General features: G+C 40.6%; 1 protein-coding gene across 1 annotated transcript in view; it reads left to right on the top strand.

Annotated features, from left to right (window-relative positions):
- LOC306736344 (receptor-type tyrosine-protein phosphatase gamma-like) overlaps positions 1-27,326 on the top strand; it is a gene marked incomplete at both ends in the record, with an annotated part of 390,476 nt that overhangs the window by 84,566 nt on the left and 278,584 nt on the right. Inside the window, one exon of the mRNA XM_079217969.1 lies at positions 692-808. Coding sequence (XP_079074095.1) covers positions 692-808 — 117 coding nt within the window. The remainder of the gene's footprint in view (positions 1-691; positions 809-27,326) is intronic.

Genomic DNA, 27,326 nt, shown 5'->3' with positions numbered 1-27,326 from the left:
TCGGGCCACAAGAAAAACAAATTGAATCACCCCCTTCGCTAAGCGAATGCTCACATGGATACATAATGTAAAGACATTATGAAAACATCATATCATCTATCATCTTTTGACTGCAGAGGATGTACCTAAATGTAGCTCCTCAGATAATTGTCTGAATGAGACACTGTCTGTATGTGAGACACTGTCTATATGTCCACTGTCTGTATGTGAGACACTGTCTATATGTCCACTGTCTGAATGAGACACTGTCAATATGTCCACTGTCTGTATATGAGACACTGTCTATATGTCCACTGTCTGAATAAGACACTGTCTGTAGGTGAGACACTGTCAAAGCGAACATGTCTATATGTATTTGCGTCTGATGTTTTTTGTCTGTATTATCTAATATCTAATATAAAAACATATGTTTCTGATGCTGCAAACACCTTTTGGTCAGAGGACTGAGGTTGTCCTTAAATGTATGATGCGTTCGGCTGGTGTGTTTTCTAGAAGTTAAGTTCCACAGTGTAGTTATTCTTTTTGCTGACCTTTGTTCCTACTGTGCATTTTATTATGAGGCAGCTTGCATGGTAAGGCAGCTAAGGACACAGTTGGCTGTCATCCTGCCCAGTATGTGTCCAGGCATGGTTGCAGAGTGCTGCTGTTGTTTGTGCTAACCCGCCTGTCCGCTTCTCCTCCCTCCCCACAGCGCTGACAGGAAGCCAAGCCGAGTCCCAAGCCCCTATCCAAGACCTTCACAGAGCCATGGCCGACGGGACACGACTCCGGAGAGCTGCCACCGAGGAGACCTACTGGGCCTACTCAGGTGCGTGTTTGTGTGCGTCTTTGTCTTTCCTGTGAGGACATTGTGGTGGTGTTCAGGCACACCAAGGAACATTTGGAAAGGCCAGAACTTTTAGTGGTAAAAAGCAAGAAAATTGCAAAAAGTGTTAGTCGAAATTATTTTGATATTTGTCTTTTGCCAAGAAAGCTGAAATACCGAGACAGCAAGCAACTATGGGACAGTGCGTAGGATCAGATTGGAAGGTTAAAGTGTTTTAAATGGAAAGCTGTTGGGAGGTTTGGAACTATTGAATGCACATCTGATCCCATCTGATTACGTGTGGTGCACACAGCAGAGAAACACCAATCTAAGAAATATCTTGAGGAAGTAGAGGATTCCTGTGTCTTATGTCCATAACATATGGGGTTTCTCAGGTGTATAAGTTAAAAACATCAGTCCAGCAAACCACATACCAAAGAGGAAAATAGTTTAGTGATGTCGTCAGAATGTGCAAAAATGAAAAAATGTGCTCAAGCAGAATGTATTTCAGTCAAGTAATTGTCATCAGTTTTGTTAACACAGAAGCAATGTCAGTGCTTATATGACCTATGATGACCAAAAGAACTGGGTCACCTGGGGCCCACAAACCACCATCCAGTTGGTAGAGGGACCACAACGATGTCATATATCCACAGTCTTGTGGTTATGGGGTTTATATGGTATTCATGAATACAGGCAAACAGTTAGTTTTGTCATGCAGACCAGAGGGATAGAACCTTTTAAGTTACACAAAAACAACAACAAACCTCTATTTCTTCTAAAATAGGCGTCTTTCCACATCCCCCACTCTTCTAGATTGATGAATCTGTTTGGTTGAAACAATAGACACGTAGAGATTGCTTCTTGAATTTGCTTGGCCCACATGACATTCTCTGGTGTTTTTTGTCCACATAAGACAATTTACAGGGGTAAGAAAACCAAATAGCAGTTAAGTGTCAGCCCAGACCAACTAACTAACTAACTAACAGTTTATATACTAGTTTGTTTAAAATGAATTAATTAATAATGTATCACATCTTATAAGAAACAATAACAATTCCATTTGGATTACATTATTTATCAACAATGTATTGTTATACATATTATACACTCTACTTTTAAGGATTTTTAAGCCTCAATAAATTGTTGGTTAAACATCCATAAACATGAACTGTTTGGACCAATAAGTATGAACTATTTAGTTTTATAATCAGCAGTTGCAACTTTATTAATTACATCAAAATAATGTTAATTGATGGTTGACATTCCAATTCTTAAGCAATAACACATATTGTTTATAATGTGTGCAACAACAGTGAACTCTTAAAAAACATAAATAAATAATCTCTAATAATTCCGAAGCAATATAATTTATTATGTCATTATTTATTAAGGTATGCTTTAATTAACTAACAATGTACTATTCATGGTATGATGTTAGTGTAATCTGTTACTGGTTTCTCTTTGTAACACAAAACCTCTTCCACGAATTAAGGTTATTGCTTCTACTTGGCAGATGTTTTTGGACCTGCTGCTGCCAATGAAACTCAACATCCTTGCATCACATTAAAAACTTCCCTACTGCTCAAAGTGCATAATCACCTTCCCTTGGAGGCTTTTAATGTGAAACGGCTGCAGGAAGTGAAGTTTTATTGATAGTAGCTTACTGTGACAGTGAATGAAAGAACAGAGAAGTAAAAATAATTGGAGCGAATGAGTGGCCAGCCTTTATTTCACTGTACCAGCCCTTGGCTGTTATTACAGATTCCATTCTGGAGTCCTGACTATACTGTTAGAACACACAGCAGCTTTGAAGCCTCCTGGTTCAGGCTTTAGGGTTAGGTGGCAGAGATTTTAGTAAGTGGAGGGCTTCACAGGTACAGTAAGCCTGGGTTAAGACTAAGTTGTGTGATTTAGAGCATGCAGTACTGTATGTGTGTGTGTGTGTGTGTGTGTGTGTGTGTGTGTGTGTGTGTGTGTGTGTGTGTGTGTGTGTGTGTGTGTGTGTTTTAGAGTTAAGGCAGTTATGTGCCACTGTCAATGTGATATGTTTGCCTTCCTCCTTCTCTCTCTGTCTCTGTTCTTCCTTTCTCAGCCGCTCTCCTCTGCGCTCCTCTGGCCTGGAGGCATCTCCGGGCCTTTTTATTTTTTATTTTACCAGCGCTTCAGAAGAGAAATAAGCCACTTCCGCTGTCCCTTTAGAGCCTTTGGTTTTTCAGAGGGGCAGCATTAATCTTTCACCGTGCAAGCGACGCAAGCCTCAGGCCACAAATGATCTTTTAGTTTATTTATTTCAATACTTCCGCTCTCTCGTCTAACCCTAATTGGTGGCCCGTCGTGCCTGCGAGAGCTCGGGTGCTTGTGGGTAAAAACAGAGCCGGTGACAGTTTCCCTTAGTGTTCCTGTTGCTAATGCTCAGATCCACCGTTGCTCTCCTGCTGTCCCCTCGCACATGTTTGATCGCAGCTCTTACATAAGATGCTGATGTAATGGTGGGTAGGATCCAGGCAAGAGAGGAAAACAATAGAGAGACAGCCGGCTGACATTCTGCTGGATATTCTATTTTCGTGTCATTGTGAGAGCCGCAGAGATCAGAAGTAAAGGAGAAATACGGTTTTATTATTGGCCAGTATTTCGTAAGGTTAGCACAGGACCGCACTCATCAATGTCATGGTGGAGACGGAGGACAAAAACCAAAAACAGAGATGTAGGAAAGTTCTACAGCAGAATCATCGGTTCAACCTAAAGTTTACAATCAGAAGCAGATAGCAGGAGGAGAGGTTTACATTGCTACCCTACACACTCCTATTATGGATGAGTTTGTGTGATATCATCTCACACACACACACACACGCACACACACACACACACACACACACACACACACACACACACACACACACACACACACACACACACACACAGTGTCTCCCTCTTGTTCACTCCCTTCTGATGACTTCTCCAGCGTTTCCTAAACTTCCGCCTGTCCTAATTAGCTTGTTCTAATCGCGTCCTCCAGAGGTCTGACAAACTCCAATCAGGACCTCAGTGGGCCATGGCTGCTCTGCCCTCTGCCTGATCAGAATGGCAGATTAAAACCTGGCATAATGCTGACAAATCTAGAATTATCTGGGGACGGCCCCATACCTCCAGAATGAGAAGTAGAGAAAAAAAGACAGAAAAAGACAAGAATTCACAAAGTCAACCTTTGCCTGTGCTTCATCTTCACTATTCATCTGTGTTGCATGTGTGCCGAGAGGCAACCTGACTTCTTCTGTTTTAGGGAAGTTATTTAAGTTCAAATTTAATCTTAATATAGTTTGTGAAAAACAGCATATTCCAGAGGAAGACATCATGTTAAAAAGGAGAATTGTGCTTCAATGTGATTGGGTTGGCAAATATAATATGTTTCCATTCAAAGTGAACTGTATACAGCTAAATCAGAGAGTGTACCATTAGGTAATGCTCAGGTTTCGAGATGAGCTGTGGGGAGAGACATCCAAAGAGACGGAGGGAGAGAGAGAGAGAGAGAGAGAGAGAGAGAGAGAGAGAGAGAGAGAGAGAGAGAGAGAGAGAGAGAGAGAGTGAAAGACGAGAGGCAATGAAGGGTTAATTCTATGGTTTGACGATCCAGGAGTTTCTTTGAAGAACATGTGTTACATCCTTGAAGGAATAATTCATCAGTTTGGGATGTGCACCCATTGCTTTCTCTTAGAAATTGAGATGAGTGCATGATTGCACTCATTTCGCATCAGAATTGATATCAGGGCATGGTTAGCCTAGCTTAGCATAAAGGCTGGCTCTGTTTGAAACATGTCATCATTATTTCCTAAAAGGTTGGATTATTCCTTTGCAAAACAATTTTTTAATGGACATGTAATAATTCCATAACCTTAATGATATATGAAAAAGGATCAATTATAAACATTTACTGCAGCCTTTTTTTGCCAACTGGCAACATGGGAAATGAACAAATAATGAAAAATACATTATTTTTAGTTAAACGATGCATCTTTCACACCTTACTTTAGGCTTTAGTCTATAAGTCATGCTTTTTGCAAAAAATCTTTAGAAGCTTTATTTGTGTATTGTCTAAAAACCCATTCACTAATTATTGGTGTGAAATTACGGGACCATCAAGTGACATTGTAATCAGATGAATCAACATTATTATTATCCGACTATAACTTTAGTTATATTAACTGGAAGTTATTATGAGGGTGAGACTCAAAGTTTAACTGCAAACATTAACCTCACAGTAGCTCTATTGGCCAAGATTTTCCTTGAGATATGCAATATAAACCATATAATATATGAAACGACCCTTACCGTAAACTATGTTACCCATTCCACATAATTACGAGTGCTTTGTCGTGTAGTTGTAAGATCAGTTGTCGTTTGCAATGGGCTGAGTGTGACACTCAGAGGTCAAATTGATTGTCTCTTCCTCCTCGACTGCTGGACAATTGAAAATCCACTTTTTTTCATTTTACATTCAATATGATACACATGTTGGTATTACGAATATGCCGCTCGTCTCATACCATTCATATATATATATATATATATATATATATATATATATATATATATATATATATATATATATGTATAAACACACACACACACACACACACACACACACACACACACACACACACACACACACACACACACACACACATGACTGGAAATTAATTTTCAGACCTGCACAATGTCAAGGCTCACTATTGACGGCAGAAGCAAATCTAATTTGCGTGCTCCTTGTCGAGCCATTTTGCCATTCATGCCCAGCCACCATCAGAGAGCGCTCAGGCCCTCATGCTGCAGCCTTGAAGTGGGTAAATTAAGATGGGAATTGATGATATGTTGTACTGTCATTTTACTCACGAGGAAAGCTGTTCCGTTTTATTAGCCTGACAGCAAGTGCTGTTTTCTATTTTTTTTTCTTTCACATGTGAAAATTAGAATGTCCCCTTTAATAGAGCATTCACACGTAGGAAACGTTAGTATTTTCTATTCAATACCAACATGTTGTGAAGCACATGTCAGTTTCTAAAAGACTTGCTCTCTTTTTGATTAGACTGGTGTTTTTAGATAACAAAAATATGTTAGAATATCATGATTTAAATCACAAGTATAATTACATTATTTGTGCAAATATAACATTAAAATAACAAACAAAAAATATGGCTTAAGAAAAGATAGTCCAAGACTTAATTTTACACTTTTTTTGTAAAAAAAAAAAAGAGGCCCAAAAAACCAACAATGAATGTATCGATTAACAAGCCTGGTATATCGTCTTCCACTGTGCCACTGAGCTCTATTAAAACCACATCAATGAGTCATACTGGGGGACATGTTGGGGGCGGCTGTGTCCCAAGAGATATCACAAGGTTCGATCCCCAGCTCCTCTTGTCCACATGTCAAAGTGTCCTTGAGCAATACCAAGTAGCTCCCGATGGACAGGCCAGCGCCTGTTGGTGTATGACTGTGTGTGTGATTTGGGGAATGAGAGGTGAGTTGAACAGCACTTTGTCCAGTAAGGTTGAAAGGCCCTGTATGAATGCAGTCCATTTAACAGGTCCTTCATTACCATGAAAACACACTCCAGGGGGTTTAAATATAGACAGTGCAGGCAGGGCGGTTTCACTAGAGGCAGTGTGTGTGAGTGTGTGTGAGTGTGTGTGGGGGTGTGTGTGAGTGGGTGGGGTGTGGGTGTGTGTGTGTGTGTGTGTGTGTGTGTGTGTGTGTGTGTGTGTGTGACAATATGTTTGGAGGAAAATGGGACCCTTGGGAGTAATTCTGATTGCCATCTCAAAGATAAACCTCTTTTTGAAGAAGAACTCATCATGTGTAATTGAACTGTTGCTATTTGCTATATATTTCAAAGAGCAAACCCTTCTTCTTCATGGTTATTGTTTTTTGGTTATATAATCAATCGCCATTGAATTTGAGAAATAAGATAAAATAGCCAGAGACTATGGACATAATAACACAATTATATGTTTATTGTCTCCACAAACCTTTTCATAGAATTCATACTTTTTTATTTTCCTTTAAATATTTTTTCATGAACAGATATTCAATGATAATATGTATGTTGATGTGGTTCAACGTCATGTATCATGATCATGTATCATGATCATGTATGTGATATATGGCAGCCAGTCCTGATGCCTTTCTCTTTGACCTACTGTCCCAATACAACAGCCTAATTAACTCATTCAACTGTAAAATACAACACAATGTTGGTAAAATATACATATTATGCCTCATGGTTTGTGTGTGTATGTGCATGCTTCATAACTAGTGTCTCACATGGAATAAGACCTGCTTTTTGGACATAATCCCACACATACCATCCTGCTGCCCCTAATACTGACTACAGTACCAAATGGCAATGTGTATTCTCTGCAGTTTTACAATTATCAATATTTACTTCTACTTCTTTTTTAATGACATTTGCTGACAAGCTGTTTCAGCGAATAACAAAGCATTATGTCAAAACAAAACTAGACATTTGTGAGCTGTTTAAAAATGTTTACGTCTTCAGTGGGAACCAATAGGCTCGAGGATCTGTTCGAGCCCAAATATAGTCCGAAATTGACAGGTATGGACATAAAACCTAGTTGTGTCATCAGTGTCTAGGCAGATGTGTTCAGTATGTATGGCGTGGCCATACATTTTGGATTGCTGACACAAGCAGTTGATAGAATTGAACACATGCAGACCCGGGTGGCCCGTGGCACGGTGGATTTTGATTTCTTATTTAGACTGTTGGTGGTAAATAATATAATTTCCCCAAATGTTGAGACATCCTGCTATGTAGACAACACACAAATGTTCTTGCTCCTTTCTCTTTGGCACTCACTGATAAAATGTGTAATGACTGCTGTATATGCCTGTGACAAGTGGGAATGAGATGGTGCAACAAATGCTTTGCTTCGCTGCAAGCATGTCATATTTTTAAGGGACTGTGGATTAAAACAGCAAGAATATTTCTAAGGAAAGGGTCATGATTCACCCTTCCACTGATGCCATAAATCGCTGGTTTATCTCTTATACTTGGCAACTTTTTCAGAAACAATATATTCTAAGTTGTCACAAGTTTTGTCTTGACCCTATTAGTTTTGAATACAAAAGTTTGAAACTTCAGTGAGGGATACATTATTTTCGAAGAGAGGGTTCTTACTGTCAACACATTGAAGTTGTACAACTACGCTTACAGCAAAATAATTAACAGAAAAAAATGGCAAAGGCTCAAGTTAAAAGTAGACTGGGAGTACAATGGATGATTCCACTCATGGACTTTCAGGGACAAGGCCCAACTCATTCAGTGAATAAAGCTGAAATTCAGGAACAGCATTTCTGCTAAGACCTGATGATGAACTTCAACACATTCAGAGGACACAGAGGACAAAGAAAGCTGCCTCAATCAACCTTGCCACTTCAATACTGCCGCTGTCATCACATAAATGCCCATAGCTGTGTATGTGTGCGTACGTTGATTAAATGAATGGCGGCAACCAATTGAGCTGTCCGTGCGAGGTGTGAGGGGTGATGCATTACAGGAGTACTCTCTGTGATTGCGTCAGTGGCTGCGTGTCTAATGTGGGATCAAACTGACTCGCTCTCTGGATCGATTTGATGCTTCTACAGACATCATAATATTTCCACACTTATCAAGTAGTCCTTGAGCAGCCTTGAATTCTATTGAGGATGGAGGATATCCATCAAGTGTATGTATCAGGTGAGCCGGCTCTGCAGTCATGAAGCACTTCAACATTGGTCTGTCGTTCAGCTTGAGGCCCTAGTCGGGTCAGTTCATTCCAACAGCACTGCAACAACCTCCAGTTGAACAAGTCGTTGTCAACAATAGTTTGAAGTTCCTGCAAAGACGGCACACTTTGATAACCAATTGGCTTAATTTGGGACCCATCTGGGTCTGAATCTCTTGTCAAGATCCATGGAGAATCATTACTCTTCATTATATTGTTATCACATATGGTATGTCGTCTGCAAGCTGTAGAAGAGATTCAGCTGTATCACTTTACATGGTGTGTTAGTAATGATGGTGTTCTGCCTCTCTCGTTTGGCATCAGTAGGAGATTATTTTATGTTCAAAATTGCCAGAGCAGCTATAAATTAAGTCAGCAAAAAATATAATTCAAACCCCTTTTTTGTTTGTGGAGCCAATGGTTTGTAAAACATTTTTCCCACTACAAATTCCAACATGTCGAGCCCCAACTTGTCAAATATGCCAGCTTGGTCAGCGGCCCTGAACTTCTGTATGACGCTCTACAGTCTTTTTTTAAAATAAACTTCCATATTCAGGAAACCACTTGGTTAGATATCGGAAAATATTGTAGTTTGGGTTCAAATAAGTATATTTGTTAGGTAGTTAGGTAGGCGTAAGCTAAGTATGTTACATTCATTTACATACGTTGACTTTTGGTTTCACACGTGATGTGAACAGCGGTTTCCTTGGTGAAAGTCTTTTGCTGGATTACGTGTGTGATACTAGTTTTGTTTAGAATCACCTTCGTAATCATCAAGGCCACACATTACACCAACCGGAGATGTACTGTAACATGTTTCTAATTTCCCGAGGGCCTACATGGCCTAGATTTCAGTTGGCGGATAGTGAAACTCCTAATATGTAAGTACAAGAAAATTAAAACAGAATGAATAAAGTAATAAACAGAAGAGGATTCATGGCCCCAGGCTGTAACCATTCAAGGACAGTGGTGACTGTATACCAGCTCATAAAATTACTGCAATCTTTTTTACTCTCAGGCACAGAGGGGAAATTCTGCTTTAGCTATTGGAGATCGGGGAATCAATATATAAAAAGGAGATGGATAAAATATTGTAAAAAAGCTGTAATTTTAGTGGTGCCTGATGGAAGGTCATTAGCTGCTACAATAAAGGCTTTTATGGCTTTTTCTGCGAGATGAATACTTAGAATTTATCGAAAGTTAAGCTTTTCTGCCATCTCACTTCTTCTTACAAACTTGAAACTCCCTGCTCTTCAGTATAGCACAGGGATTTTTAAAGTGTGGAGAGACATCAGTTTTGACAGTAATGTCCCATAATGTACTCTTCAGTATGTTGGCCCGCGTATCGCCTGCAGGCATCTCCCGGACACCGCCTGCAAAAGCACAGCCTCCTCAGCCCCTGTGAAGTATTTTGACTCGCATTGTTTTCCTTGATGTGAGACATAATTCAGCGGGGATGGGAACACCAGCGAGACGGATGGAAATGAAGTGCAGAAATGTGTTTGGGCTAGGAGGGAGGGGAGGGAAGGGATCTGCAAAATGAAGCTTCTATGAATATAGATAAAAACAAGGCAGCACATTAAGATGCGTGGAATGAGAAACATAAATGACACAAAGACCCCCCGTAGGTGTGAGAGATGGGAGCGGTTGACTCGAGTGGATGCTGTGATCAGACGAGTGACTAAGAATGAAGAACACATTTAACCATTTGACTTTTGAAGCGTGTGGTAAAAATCATCATGAACTTCTCCAGCAACAAGTTGGTTCAGCGGGAGAACTGCCTTTTCATTTTATTGAATAGTTTGCACTGGGATAGCTGTACATTAGTGTACAGCTGGTGATGTCAGAACACTCTGTTGATCAAGATCATGTGGTATGATTAAAAGCACCAGAACAGCTACTAAATGGATCTTAAGGGGGGGTTGTTTTCTCAGATTCTGTGAACCGGTTATGAGTGTTTCATCAGATATTATCATAATCATTTTAAAGTGGGCGTGATTGTCAGGTTCTCTCTTTTGAAAGTCACATTTTCTGGACGCAGCACCCCCACATGCGCAGGATTAAAGGGGGTTTCAGACAGGCGCATTGTATAATTATGCTGAGGCTCTTAGTATAGCACCATGCTTCATGGTCATTAAGTCATGAAATGCATCACAGTATGGGGACAGAGCTTTCATGAAGTCATTTCAAATGAATCCACACGTTATAGAAATATTTCATAGAAGTGGCACTATATTTTAGTAGTAGAGGTAGACTGCGTACGGAGGCTGACGTTAAGAAAGGCTCGAACAAAAGCTGACATTGTTCCCAGTGTCCTGGGTTCATGTTCCATCTCCGCACTCACTCATTATATAAAGGTAACTATACATCATTAATCTTTCCCCAAGTAATTTGACTTCCTACTGGTCCTTCTTTGTCGTACCAATCAAACGACGGATCAGTAAACGCTTAATGTTTATTTTAGACATGAGAAGTTGTTATGCATGGTACCAGTTGAAAAATGAATTTTGTAATTTATAGTACACCACAAAACTACACATTTTATGGACTTGTGTTGTATAAAAATGAGTAGGACTCAATCAATATAAACATTTCATCTGATATGTCTAAGAAAAAGAATCAAGGCAGTTTTCCCATAATGTATTATGCTAATGCAGAATATTAGCATAGAAATGTCATTTTCGGAGCTATTCCGAGATGATGAGGTTCAACCCCTGTCGTTGACTCCGGCTTTGTCAGGTCTTTGTCGCATTCTGTAAATCCCTCAGTCGCTGCTGTTCAGCAGACGCTTTTAGATCTCACTTAATTTTCACTTCCTCTACAGAGACGACTTCCTGACACACACCTCAATCTTTTTTTTGCAAATTACAGTGAATCTTCGTTGTCTACCTTCAAGTAGACCTTCAGACCTCCTGCCGTGTGACTCAGAGCTATGGCACAAATGTGTTTGTACCTAAACGCTGTCTCTGTTCCGAACATACTTTCTATTGGTTCTTCCTTAATTCTTTTCTCTCGTGGTCCCACATGTCTCGTCTTTGTCTCCTGCATGTGTGCTAATAAATTCACTGGCAGCGGGACTCTGTGAAACATTAGGTGAGAACATGGGGAAGGAAAGCTGACAGGGGGTGAACACCAATGAGACAATGTGAAAATAAGAATGAAAGGGGTGAAAACATATTTGACGATGAGTGAGAATTGTTTAGTAGATTGGGAAGTGTATATTTTTGATTGACTTTTGACTCTGATTTGCATTTTAATTCACACAGAAATAGCTGTTATTCCTTGTAAAAGCTACAGTGAAATGCTTTACTCAGAGCTGGTGTTTCAGACTACGCCCACTTCTTATGAACTGTCTTTGCACCCAAGTTGTCCAGCTGATACAGAAGCCAGTCTAACGCTGATATGGGTGGACAATGATAAGACGTGTTGGTTATGTCATAATGTAATCAGTTTCTAATGTTTGGCGTGCTGCTGTTTACATTACATTTTATTTCTTTCATTTTGTTTATACTATGATAAACATAGTGGTGTTTCCTAAAGCCATGCTTTAGGTAACACCACATGATCATAATGCTCATGCGGTGCTCATAATGCTCACCACTAATGCTTAAACTGTCCTTTTTAAATATGATATAGATAGAAATTTTAACATGAAATAATCCTGGAACTCTAAATAGGCTCCCTGAAATGTAGGCCTGATGCGTCTTGTTGGACGTTTGACTCAAAGTCTCCACAAGGTATTTCCTACTCTGACATATTGTGATTTTGCTTTTGTCCGAAATTGGAATACAGTGTTTGTGTGGGAGCCGTGTCAAGAGTCCCATAGAGGAACACAGAATACAACATTAAGTCAATTAAATCAAGTTGAATTACTAATTAAAATACCATAGTTTAAAAAATTCATATTTAGAAATGAACGGAGGCTCTATCAAAGCATTTCCTCTGCCTTGTATGTGCTTTAAAGGGTTATTAACCCATCACATCTATCTTGAACCCATTAAATGATCCCTTGATGATAACATTCAATAGAATTCAATTTGACGAATAAACGTTCTTTATTTTTGGCACTCTTTCGGTCTTTTGGTAGAGTAAATGAGTCCATTTAATTAAAGTGGCTGCTACTTTTTTGTCAGGAGTATAGTGCTAAACGTATTCTATGTAAGCTAATCAATATGTTCTCCTCTGTTAATAACTCTTTTGAGTCACTTTAATGGGGATTTACATTAATTAAGGGGGACATAATGTAAATGGAACATGTGGCTGGTAGAGATTGTTAGATGAAAATCTGTGCTGCATTTCCTTTTTCTATCACTGTTTCCCAGCTCCTGACCGTGATTGTGTGTGTTTGTGTGTGTGTATGCGTGTGTGTGTGTGTGTGTCTATTTTAATAAGTATGCTGCGGCGGCCTCCCTTCCAGTCTTCAGCTGTAATGGAATGACCCGACACTGCTGACAGCACACTCCACTAAAATGGGGCCGCATACACATCTGCCACTGTAGCCCTGCCACATAATTGTTCAATTTACTGTACAGCCAATATCCCCGTGCTGTAATTGAATATGACTTTGTCCTGTTTGAGTAATCTCTTCGTTTCATGCCGCGACCCCTCATTGGAGGGAGAGAGAGACACAGAGACAGACATGGGGGAAACAGAGAGAGCGAGAGAGGTGAGAGTGAGAGGTGAGTAAAAAGTGTCTTGTGTAGATAAAGCATGTAGGTCACATTGAGCTGCCGGGCTTCTGGCAATAAGATCTTTGCTGTTGACATCATCACTCAGCTCCACCATCATAGAGAGAGAGAGAGAGAGAGAGAGAGAGAGAAAGAGAGAGAGAGAGCGTTGGCTCTCATTTGAAAGATAATTTTATAACATCAAGGGAGACACAAATCCAAAGAACTCAATCTGCTTAAAGGTACTCAAAAGATATACCATTCCAGTCCTGGTTGGTTTGGGGACAACTGTGCTTACCGGCTGATACGGTTTCTGCTCGTTCTAATAACAGCTCGTCCAGACCCCCGTGCAGGATTCATTGTGTCATGTCATGTTTTAATAAAGTAGCCTAAAAAAGTGTTCTTCCATAAGACTGACGCTGCTCTTTGTGTTCCACGTCACATCCAGTATTAGATTGTCTCATCAGTGATTCTTGTGAATCCCTGCTCCATTAGTAAGAATTAAAACTATTACTTATATACATATATGTATATATAGTTCAATATTGCGGACAAATACTGCCATGAATAGCAGAAAACATGAGGTTTGGTCATAATAAAGATTATAGCTTTAAAAGAAAGTGGGACAAAGAACCAATTTTTCACTTTTACACTTTTTTTTCTTTTGGTTTCCTGTCTCCTCCTTTGTGGAAGAAAATTGACTCATCTGTGTCTTATCTTCCAATTAGTGTTAATCAAATAGTATTTTCTAGTATTTATTTGCTTCTCTTTACATATTTTGATTTACCTCTTCCGCTAGTCATCCTCTTCAGCTCTAACCTCCTTTTGTCTCTTTCCAAGAATACGCTGACCTTTGGTGGTGACAGACAGACAGACAGAGAGATAGAGAGACAGGCAGACGGACCCACAGAGGCAAGCAGACAGACAGACAGAGAGATAGAGAGACAGACAGAGTGACACACACACACACACACACACACACACACACACACACACACACACAGATAGATAGACAGACAGACAGAGAGACAGACAGAGTGACACACACAGATAGAGAGACAGACAGAGAGACAGACAGAGAGACACAGATAGAGAGACTGACAGAGAGACAGACAGAGAGACAGACAGAGAGACAGACAGAGAGACAGACAGTGACACAGATAGAGAGACAGACAGAGTGACAGACAGAGTGACACACACACACAGATAGATAGACAGACAGAGAAACAGACAGAGTGACACACACAGATAGAGAGACTGGCAGAGAGACAGACAGGCATGGAGGGCAGAGGGAATTGGATTTTGCGTCAGTTGTTTGTGTTGAGGATATCATCAGTCAGGGGTCAAAGTGTCACCAGTTGGACCAATGAAAAAGCAATGGCAGGTGTGTGCGTGTGTTTGTGTGGTAACACATTACCTGTCTTGTGCGTAAATCTCTTTACATTCACATTGTTGGGTTGCTTACATGGGGACAAAATGCACTTCCACATAACCATTACATTGTAAGGTGCGGACTTGGCTTAAGGTTAGAGTAGGGTTAGGTTTATAGTAGCTTATGGTTAGAGTAGGGTTAGGTTTATAGTAGCTTAAGGTTAGGGTAAAGGTTGGGATCAGGCTGGTAGTGGTGATGGTTCGAGTAAATCTCCAGGAAATTAATGAAAATCAATGTAATGACCCCAAAAGTCTTGAAAACAGGACAGTGTATGTGTTGCACTTCCATCAGAAGGTCAGCCCTGGCTGGACTCAGGAGTCAATGTAAACATGAAATGTGATTTGGTGAAAACGCCAGCTGCTAATTTGATCCCCACAGCTAAAGGTGCTAGGATTTGAGCATCAATAAATCATTAGCACATTAATTTTCACACATTAGTATAATTAGTGTGAACAAATGAGGCCATTGATGTGGAGACGGGCAGCTTCTGCCAGCTCTCTACGCTGCTGCATCTTCTTCTGACTGCCATTTGGTTAGAAAAGGAATGAGGAAGAGTGTTTGTGTACAATTCTAAATCATCAGGTTTACAATCTCTGATGTACATACATAGCATATCATCTTGTTTAAATCAGGGTGCTATTGTGAGCCATAAGTAGAGAAAGGTAGTGTGGCCTTACTGCAAGACATCTTAAAAGTCTTTTCTGATGTCATTATTTTCTGATTTACTTGTCGTAACGCAGTGCAGGGGAGCACCGTACAATATCCCCCCTTAAATGTTATGAAGAGCACTGCTCAGCCTGTGAAAACAGGTGTCCAGTGTGGCTTTGGGGAGCTTTGTGAGGAACCTCAAGTATTGAATTATTGCCCATCTAGTGCTTGTGGCCCCCCCCTATCATTGTGGAAGTGACATAAACTTTAAAGGTACGAACTCAGCATTGTGGTTTCCAGCATCTTGAGGGATGATCTTTTCCTTTTCTCAGTACTTTTATTACATATCAACCGGGAATTTGGTGCACTCATGGACCAGAAATGTGCGCAGGAAATGTAAAATGGGTTTAAGCATTTCTATTTCAGTATGGTACATTTAAAAACATTAACAGTTTTTCTTTTATGCTCATATATTGAGAAATTAATGAATGAAGTTACTTCTGTTAATATATGTAATGGTTTATTCTTCCTTTAAGCTGGGAACTGTGGTAGAATATGTCAGAAGTAGGAAATAGGCCCAAAACAGCTACTGCAGAAATGGCTCAATCACGGTAACTGATTTGTCTTGGACCTTGTTTTGGGTCAATAACGATAATTGAACCCCATTAACCCTCGATGCAATCAGCAGCTGGTATCCTGTTTGATTGTCTGAGCTCTAATGGAACCTTCATACTGGTGGTGGAGGAGCTGGGTGAATGAGCAAATCAGCTCATGGGCAGGAGAGAGAGCGAGGCGGCGTTTAACCTGACTGAACTGCTGCTCAGCTCCATCGCTACTGGATTATGTTGTTGGGTGCTTTTTCCCTCTTTTCCAACTCCGCTGACCTCTATCGCTGACCCATAGTACGTTCCTGTGGCTGGGGAGGAAGGTGCAATCAAGCCAGTCGGATGCTCAACCAGCACACCCTCATGCCCCAGTCCCCTCCCTCCCTTCCTCCCTCCCTCAACAGCACCTCCCCGCAGCAGGCAGAGCTAGATGGATTAGCCGAAGCGGCCGGCGTTCCTAACGCTGATTATGGTTTACTTAGAGCAAGCGGTGTCTACTCCCGGTCCATTCTTCATCCCTATATCCGCCGATAATATCCAACCACCACACACAGCGATACACTCGAGGGACTGCCTGTGTTGTACTTTATCTAATGCCTCCCCCCGCAGAGCTGCGTGTGTGCATGTCGACCCGAGAAGATCCAGTGCTGCTGTGCAGGCAACTGGGAATGAGAGTCGTTTGTGAATTAATTTTCGATGAGCTGAGCGTCGGATTTGAACTTAATAGGGACTTAGATGTACACTCCTCCTCCCCGTCTCTTTTTATTCCACATCCGCACTGCCGCACATCACTCACAAACGCGCGTGTGTGTGACTGTGTACGCTCATTCCTCGCTCTTTGACTAATGGTAAGACAGGCTACGCCCTAGGTCCCCTGTCTTATCCATCTGAGTGTGTGTCTGCGTGTAGAAATGTGTGTGTGTGTGTGCGTGTGTGTGTGTGTGTGTGTGCATGTGTTTGTGTGTGTGAGATAACGGGTTGGGGCAGGACGCTCTGTCTCATTTATCTGCTGTTGACGTTGAGTGTGATTTCCTCTGCTGAGGGGAAGCGATGCCCCTGCTTATTAATTATGCCTGAAATATTAAAAAGACTCCATCAAACATGAATTATTAATTCATTTGGCCCAGATCATCTCGGCTAAAGATTTCCAAGACTTGTCATACATCATCTGACGAGGCCGTGACAACACTGCGGTAGTGAGAAGCAGGGTGTTATATCCCTGTAAACACAAGGTGTGTGTGTTTGACAGAGACTGAGAGACTGAGCGTGGTGTGTGTGTGTGTGTGTGTGTGTGTGTGTGTGTGTGTGTGTGTGTGTGTGTGTGTGTGTGTGTAGTACAAACTGCTTTAAGACACCTTCTAATTCATTCTTGGCTGTATTTGATTTGCACATTTTTCTTTTTTACCTTGACAATAGTGCTAAAATACGGTCACCCAGGAAGTAGAGCTGTACTTCAAATGAGCTCCTGATGATTTGGGGTGTCGATCTGCAGTGATTAGTACTGTTGCGTAGCAGCCAGAAGGTCCTGGGTTCAAAACCGGGAGGTCATAAACCATACAGGTTTGGGTAATTGGCAACTCTAAATGGCCCGCAGGTGCTATAGGTTTATGTGCTAGCCGTGTGATTGACTGGTGAGGGATGTACCTCGCATATTTAGATTTTTCTCATTGGTGCAAATTCATTATTCACAAGTTGTCCAGATGTGTAGTACTGTAATGTACAGACAGGCTGCTAAACTACAAATAATCATAATGTTGAAGCTGGACTATTAGCTTTGTAAAAACATAGTGGACTAATGTCTACCTGAGCAGGGAATGAAGTCACTCTCCCTCCCTAGTTCATGGCCACCGCTCTGCACTGCTCTCATATGGCAGAAACGTAGCTCCCTCCCATAGGTTCACACTTCACAATTTACCTTCCTTAAGTTTCTAAATGTGTAACCTTTGATCAATTTAGTGATGCATTTGGGCCGTTTATGTCAGGCAGAGGACAAAGATCAGTCCCAAAGTACCATATGTTGAGTATAAATGATATTTTATCAGAGTCCCACAATCCATTAATGCATATTTTCTGCCTCTCTCTTATGGAGGACGCTTGAATGTAAATTACTGCTTGTATAATGCACCTTGAATATTTTCACAACATAAAAAATGCAGACTGTACAGTACAGATATAGTGTGATTGGTAGGGTAGAAGTAGCACAAGCAGTACAAGTGTAGTAATGATGGGTAACTTGCGTGTGCACATGTACACAAATCATACGCCTTAATGTGTTTGCAGGCAGCCATGCGGAGCTTTCTCCATGCTTATTAGTTGGGAGATATAACAGAGATCACAAGAGGGCCTGATACAGTGAAACTACATTTCCCTCACAGGGGGATGAATGGTCTTGTTGCGGAGCCACTTAGTCACTATTGTTCATGATCTACAAGGCCTTGATGACAGAGGACAGGTTGTGTTATGTACTGTAGATGGAAATGGAAAATGTTCCTGTCCCCACAGAACAAGGGTAAACCTGAAGCTGTTGCACTCACACAGACAGGAATAGAAAGACTGTTTTTTTTTCTTCACAAAACACAATGTTCATTTTGAAATATGTCACATCCCCACAGCCATTGCTGCAGAAGTGCTATAAAATAAGAACAATTGCATGGCCCATTCATCATCTTCAAAAACTGATTGTAAGTAGCTATTTGAGAAATCCGAACCAGCCGCTATACTCCTTAGTAAAAGAAGGAAAAAGGAAACTACAATTGTGAGCCGTTCTTAAAGATGTACATCTTCAGGAGGAACCAATGACCCACGTAGTATGGGAAGAGCAAAGTATTGAGAGATGGACAAACACATTGGTTCTGATCTTTGTCGTTAATAAATATATTGAGTAAAAACAGTTTTAACCAACTAAAACTACTTGGTAAGGATTGAAAAAGTAGTTAAAAAAAAAAAAGTTGACCGAAGATAAGTGACCAGATGGAAACTGAGTCTCAGTCGTCAAAGTTGATTTTTTGAATCAAGCATTCCTCCAGACCTCGTCCCTGAGAGGTTGTTTTCAATGTCAAACGTCACGATGACAGAAGTAAACTGTGGAACGGTATTACTTTACTGCATTTTTATGGGAAATGGACTTGTATTGCACTTTTCGGTAGCACTTTATAATAACTGCACGCTATGAAGCATTAGTTAATACTTCATTTGCAAATGGTGAATACATCATTTAAAGTGTGGAACAATGCTTTATAAATAATGAATTAAGTGTTTACTCATACTTAACTAATGCTTCATAGCGTGCAGTTATTATAAAGTGTTGCCAACTTTTCTAGTCATCCAACCACCCAAAGCCAATTCATACCCATTAATACAACGGAGGGAGGGGTCAAGTGTCTCGCCCAAGGACACATCGACATGGACCTGCGGATCCGGGGATCAAATTGATGATCCTCTAATTGAAGGACGACCCACTCTTCCACTGAGCAACAGTCGCCTTGGCCCAAGCAAGGCGTTAGATATACAGTACATTTGGTCAAACAATTGTTTTACCAAATAGATACAATGTATATGGCAGCTGCTTTTATCACCCAGGTGTCAGAAGCAAACAACACTAAAAGCACCAGGACAGAATAGCCAATGAGGCTATTAACACCCGGGTGTATAAAGCTTTGCAGAAACAAGCTCCCAGGTGTCTGAAGAAAACAATGCAAATTGCACCCGACCCAGACACAACTTGGAAGATATGTTTTTTTCTTCAAAATCCGATTAAATAGTTGTATTGCCTAAACCTAACCCAGTAGTTGTGTTGTCTAAACCTAACCAAACTGCCACATGAAATTGAAAATAGTGCTACAAATAGATGAATAAATATGCCAGCTAAGTATAAAAATAGACTTCTCAGGACTCAAACTCCACTCTCCTGGATGAAGTTCTGAGTCTGACCCATTTATCCAACACAACCTAGACCCTATACACACTTTGTCGCTCTTTATAATACTACCATTACTATTACTACAACTACTATTACATCTTTCAGCCAGTTAGAACATATTTAACTTGGCCAAGTGTAAATAGCCATATAGCTGCAGTTTGACTATTCTTACCCAGGTGCTAATAGACATTCTTTTTTTTTAGACACAATTTATTTCCTTCATGCACTAAGGTCATTATTGGTGAAAAATACCCAATTTATTTTGTTCACTGATCATAACTGGAAATGTAAATTCCACATCCTGAAATGTTTTACTTCTCCTAAATATAACTGATGTTGCAAGATCTTGTGTTTTAAATTGAACTCCTTAATGTGCTTTACTTTGATTTCAGAAACCTGTGATTCAGTCAGAATAGGTGTTATTTAGTTATTCTGAATCAGCCACAACCGCCGGATACAGAGCTGGAGTTTGAGGCCTGTGTGAAGCTTCTGATCCCTGCATGGTTTTACTGATCCAACCTAACTGTCCAGGGTTCTAGCAACAACGTGAAAATCATACTCACTGCCATGTCCCCTTAAGGCAGAAAATTGCTGTGTGTAGTACTTTGAAATAACACATCACTTTCACAGGCTAGGAAAAGAAAATTCCACCATGAGCACTGGGGATCCTCAAATGATCTGAAGTGAATATCTCCACTCAAAAACAGTGTATCCACACTGCTTAGGTTTAGAAATATCTCTCTGAGTCCGCTGGGAAGGCCTGGGAAACATAGCGATGTGATTTAAGATAAGATCAAATGAATCCCTCACAAGGGGATCAATAACTGCATCTTTTAATCGTTTCTTAGCAGGAGTCACTTAAGTTAAGTGTGACAAGGAATCGGAAGGAAGCTTTTCAAAAATCTGTGTTTGTCCGGCTGATGCAAGAAGATGTTGGTATTTCTGTCACACTGTCATAGAATTTGCTGTGGATACTCGTCCTGAGAGGATCAATCTGCCGCTACCTTTCCTCTGTCCTGCCACCAACTCATTGCTCTCTAATCGTACTTCATAAAATAATAGATCTTTAATGAATTACAGCGTTTAGTAGTTTTTGTTCCCTTAACCTCACTAAGTTGTTTCCTGTGAAGACAGAAATTTACTTTGAAAAGACTATATACATGTAAGAGCGGAAATTGACATGTGTTGTTGGCTTTTGTAGGAAAAAGAGTAACTTTTTCACAAGATATTATAGAAACTGTTGTGTGAGAATACATTAAATATCCTCATCCTTCCCAGAGGATAAACCTGTTCCACTTGTTCTATTCTTGAGCTTTTCTTTAGTGCTTTAGGCCAAGATTGTGAACTTAAACACAAGATATATAGCACAAGATATATAGCATAGATAAATATACTGATAAAATACAATTTCTGTAGTTAGTGTCCTCTTTTTTTGAAACACAAACAACTAAAACATACACAGAATACACAATATATAACTTATTTTGCCAAAGCAAACGCTTAAAATTGTAAAAAACTCTTCTAAAATTGTATTTTTACTTAATGCCCAAAAAACACACATGCACTGTTTGAATTACTCCATCAAAGCAGCAACAACACAGTTGATGTACTTAATACAAAAAAACTGCGGTCTGTAGTCTTTGTATTGGAAGATACAACACCTACTCACATTTCAATGAACACAAAAATACAAAGGCTTTACAAAAATAAATGTGTTTAGTTTTTTTCTTTATCATTATTTTCTTTAGTACATTCACACCCATTCATATTTGGGTTAAGTGTCTTGCCCAAGGACACATTGTCATGGAATAGCAGAGCCGGGGATCGAACTGCCGCTCCTTTGATTGAAGGACGACCCTGCTCACCACTGAGCCACAGTTACACAATTACAGTATAGTAATTCATACAATCAATACAATATGTAACTCACTGAAACCAAAAATAATTACACTAAGATTACAGTGCAATTGTTCACGAAAGAAAATTGTACCATAATGGATGGTGGATGGTTTTGATAGCCACATCATTTCACCCACATCACAACTGTGGCTCAGAGGTAGAGCTGGGCTCGTCCTTACATCAGAGGATCGGCTGTTTGATCTCCGGCTCCGCTAGTCCAAGTCCTTGGGTAAGACAAATTGCTCCCGATATACATATTACTGATATGTTCAGTAAAATAGTTTCTTTGGATGAACGCGTCATCTGGGTGATATTATGTTTCTCTGTTTTTGCTGTTGCACATAAATAGCTCAGAGGCAGACAGAGCTTTATAGGCACCTGGTGCAGGCTGTTAATAAAGACTTGTGAGTCCGGCTCATTCTGTTCAGAATAGATTGTCTCAAGGTAGTTTCTGTATTGTAAATGAGCATTTCCATGTCTTTAGATTTCATTTTGGAGTGTATTCTTGTCGGTTTCAGAGCCAGAGCAACATTGTTATCTTTGGTATGTAGAATGGGAGGCTTGAGACTGGAGCTCTCTCTCGCCCGTCTGAGCCAAACCGGCCGGCTCGCCTGGATATCATTTATCCTCCGTGTCTGACATGACAGCCATGATGACGAGACAAGTGCCCCATCACTCACCGTTTAGGGCTGAAAAAAACCAGTGTGTGTGAACATGCATGTGTGTGTGTGTGTGTGTGTGTGTGTGTGTGTGTGTGTTGGGGCAACCTGAATCAGGCTAGGGTCAATGAGTGTTTGAGGACGTCCTCGCCATCTCTTCCCGATTTTTTCCTTCCAATTCCTTCGTCTGTCCACATCCTAATCCATCTGCCCTGTTTGTGTGTGTTTGTGTGTGTGTGTTACGATGGAACCATCAAACCAACCCATTTCTTCCTCTTTTTTCATTGCTGAGCGTGCACACACACACACACACGCACACGCACATGCACACACACACACACACACACACACACACACACACACACACACACACACACACACACGCACACACGTACTGCAATCACCTTTTAATTCCCTTTGATGTATTACTCTGGCAGGAACCAATTTTAGACCACAGAATTGGGCCTTAAATCACCAAATCACCTCCTTTCACCCATCCAGCTATCTATCAACCTGCCTCAGATAAAAAAAAACTGAAATATCAGCAATGTAAATAAATTAGTATATGCTGCAATGGCTTGTATAAATATTGTATCGACAGGGATTGAAGGATTTGTTTTAGCATTGATGGATGACAGCTGTGTTGCTGCCAAAACATGAAGCTTTTTTGCTGCCAGCAGACTTTGAAGTGTGTGTGTGTGTATGTGTGTGTGTGTGCGTGCGTGCGAGAGAGCGAGAGAGAGAGAGAGAGAGAGAGAGAGAGATAGAGAGAGAGATAATGCATGCATGCCTATGTGCATCTTTTAAGAAGCTTATTTCTCCTCGTGTGTGACTGGGTTTAGATTTTCCCAAAGGACTTCAGGAAATCAGGAAAACCTGGAATTGTTTTAAAGCAGCTTTACAGATCTCTTCAAAACAACTATGAACTTAATATGCAACAGGAGTGCAATCCTGTTGATTTCATATGAGCTGTTTCAAAATGCCATTTTCGTCTTATGTCTGCGGCTGGCAGCTGAAATTCATGTCGCTCGGCCAAATTAATGTTAGCATGTTGAAAATCACAAAAAAAAACATGTGAAATGTTGAGGCAAGACTGAACATACTTCGACTAAATAGGATTCTTCCTCTGAAAACTGCAGTTTCTTACAACTTGGATTTTATTTTTTCCATCAGTTCCATCAGTCATGATGAAATTGTAATCACCAAAGTAAATGCTGAGGAGATCGATGGACATCGTCTCACAAAAGCCCTGTCTGTTATTGTATATGTTGACAAAGGCAACGCTCTATTCATTTATTCATTGGATTATAGGACTACATATGAGCTAATCCGTCTTCATGGACTATCACTGTAATTTATTTGAGGAGATTAATGCCCCTTTTGTAGCTATTGTCATCCTTGAATTCAAAGTAAAGTACAACATGAATGAATAATGAAAGTGAGTTTGAGGAAAGAATGACAGCTTGCCGTGGTCTTTGGCTTCCTCACTGCTGTTTGAATGCACAGGCTTACCGGGGCTAACTCCCGATGGACGCAACGGGATGCTCCGCGCGTTAAGATGCAGCGGTCGCCGGCACTACCTTTCACAAGAGGAAAAAAAAGCAGCTGGATGTCTGGCTGGGATCTGTTTCTCTCACTGACTCACTCTGACTGACAGAGTGAAGGGAGAGAGGAGACTGACGCTCGTAAATAAAAGGAGGTTCTCCTTTGATGCTCTCTCTTTTCTTCTCTGTGTGTGTGTGTGTGTGTGTGTGTGTGTGTGTGTGTGTGTATGTGTGTGTGTGTGTGTATGTCAGTATGTATATGCGTGTATCTTATATGAGAGAGATTGATACAGTTGGCCTACAGTGAGCCGGCCTGTACCTTTTGGTCATGTATAGCCTATAGTGGATCCCTCTAGCCCGTCAAACCTTTGAATATTAAATATATTTCTCACTGAAGCTTTGTAGCGCCATACATGGGGAAAACAATAACATCATATAATAGTAGCAAGATATATTGTATGTTGTTGAAACCCAAATGTCCAGACTCCCTTGCAAACTCATGGACTTTTCAGCCACAACATGAAGTCGACAAGCAACCCTGGCTCTTATAAATTAGTACATTTATTACAGATAAATGCTGCCTTATTTCTCTTCTCAAACAACATGATAATTCATTTAGAATCTGTAAAACAGAGCAGTTCTTGGAAGAGTTATGCTTAAAAATGTATTCAATAAATGTATTGTTGAAGAAAAACTTCTTCAAGGTTAGGTATTAGCAAATTCTGCTTTGGCCAGTGTGTGTAGGATGTCTCTGAAAAGTCAATGAGTCTTGCTAGTGCCGATTCTCTCTGACCAATTAGTGATCTGCAGTGTTTTAACTCCGCCTTCCAGTATAGACTCAGCTTGCTTAGAACTTCAACTAAGTACGCACCAAAAATAATACCAGGTACCTTTTGATAATGCAGTGGTAATGCGACACTATATACATATCAAATGAATTGGATTCAACATTCTACTTTAAATGGCAACTGCTGGAAACAACTTCCCTTTGGCACACACGCACACACACACACGCACACGCACACACACACACGAACACGCACACGCACACACACACACACACGCACACGCACGCGCGCACACGCACACACGCACGCACACAAGCACACACATGCACGCACACGCACACACACACACACACGCACGCACACACACACACACTCACACACACACACACACGCACACACCTACTCATGGGTATTCCCAATCCTAATTACAGTTGGCTTGTTTCCATGTTTGGATGTGTCCTGGTTTACTCTGTGATTAATGTCGACCACCACAGCTGGCTGGAGAACTGGCTACTTTCTTTTGCAATGTGTTTTTGTTGTGGAGGTTTAGTAGAGTAAAGTCCCTCAACACAAACTAAATACATTCAAAACCCACATCTGAAGGTATGCCGGGACAGATTCTAAGAAGAAGTTTATGTTGAAACTTAAACTTATTCATGATTTTCCAATCATTCTGACTTATTACCGGCCAGCAATATAGTTTGTCAAAGCGTGGCGAGGCCAAGTCTCCGTAGGACGACGGAGAGATTCACAGACCTGTATCTTTTTACTGGGATGCTATATCTTTGTTGTAAGACTGTGTCCTGCTGATACTACTACTGCCTCACTTACTGTATGTAGTAAGTGAGGCAGTATCTGGTGATGTCATTGAATCGCAATTTTCATTTGTAAGAAATGTATTCCTGCCATTGCAACTTCAAAAGAGCAATTTTACTAATGTGCCTAATTTGCCTGTTGACCTTCAACTTTTTTCTCGCTTTTTTAAAATTGCAGTAGTTACCTACATTTTATTTTGTGTGTGAGGCTTCTTTGTTGTTAGCTCTTGATGCAAAAGTGGATGGGATGAAGGTCATAGCAGGTGAAAAGAAGGAATGATTAGAGAATGACTTAATTTAATTAGATTCCATTTTTTGCAATATTTAGTAGACTTTTTGTAAAATATGTGAAGAAAAATATACTAATACTAACATATACTATATTATGCATTAAAAGTCAAAGCAGGGCTCATTTTATTTTGAAGGTGTAGTGCAACAGGGTGATGCTTCACTCTCAGGTTAAATCCAGTGGAGTTTCTCTCAGTTGGAGTTTGCATGTGCTGCGGACTCTCAAAACTGAGATTGAGCTGCTTTGAAGCTAGAAAGCAAATTAAGCCCTCTGCTCAATGAAATATAAGGACCCAGTTTCTCTGGAGGCTAAGAACATCGATCACACTCAGCAGTCCGTCCTCCACGCTCTCTAGACTTGTTCTGCTCTCAAGAGTCTGCCCATGCACGCTGTCAAATATCAACTTGTACATTATTCTTTAGTTTGAATTTGTTTAGTTCTCCCTCAAAAGATTTGTTGTTAATGAACTTCAGTAGAAGTTGCTCCTCAGAGCACAGCATGCATAGATGTGAGCGTGTGCATGACTGAGCCTTCTTTTGCTACATCATGCCAGGAATCAAAGGAGATGGTGCTAATAGAGGGTCTAATGAGCGTGTCTAAAGGGCTATTGATGTGTCCTAAGTCATGACTCACAGTGTGTTTTAGTGTGTGTGTGTTCATGTGTGTGAACATGGGCAATACTCTGATTAAAAGAAAGAAAAAGGCCTTAGTTCAAAGCCTTCGGTCCCGGAATTCCATCCACAATTATTCCGTAAATGCATTAACAACGGGCAGCAGTGGAGAGTAACTAAGCACATTGACTCAGTACTCTACTTATAGGATAAGGCTGGTGATGAACACGGCCACTGAAGTATATAATGAGCCAATCCCATAATGGACCACCCTGCTACCGATGACTACACCATAGCTGAAAGTGGTTCAAAACCAATGCAATGTTTACTTCTTTTTGACTATCAATTGCTAATAACTAGCCACTGTGGGTAGACTTTTTTAAAGATTTTATGTGAAACTACTTTTACTGCTTGACATGTCAGCAGAAAATATTGTATTTTCCTCTTCTCTATACATTGATTTAGCAGCTGTTCCAACACGGCTGTAATGAGTCCAGGCTAGATATTTGTTATGCGCTGGAGAAAGCCATGGCCGGAGGAAAAAGGTTTTCAGATTCCACATGCAAGTCCGTCCGTCTGCCTCTTTCTCGTGAACGCCTGGTGGTAAATTCTTCAAATTTGGCCAAAACGTCCACTTGGTGAACGGGTTAGAATTTAGATGCCACATGTTTTGCCGTGAACTGAAACAATCCATATGCAAATTGTGAAAATGAACACAAATGTCTTAGAGGGGAAATTGGCCTCTGCATTTCACCCATCCTTAATGATTAAGGAGCAGTGTGCTGCCCTGTGAGACGCCCGGGGAGCCACTGGGGGTTCAGTGTCTTGCTCAAGGACACTTCGACATGCGAGCTATGGGGAGAC

The sequence above is a fragment of the Taurulus bubalis genome (assembly GCF_910589615.1).
Source record: "Taurulus bubalis genome assembly, chromosome: 5".
In the NCBI taxonomy this organism is placed as follows: Eukaryota; Metazoa; Chordata; class Actinopteri; order Perciformes; family Cottidae; genus Taurulus; species Taurulus bubalis.
This window is presented reverse-complemented; position numbering and strand designations above follow the sequence as displayed.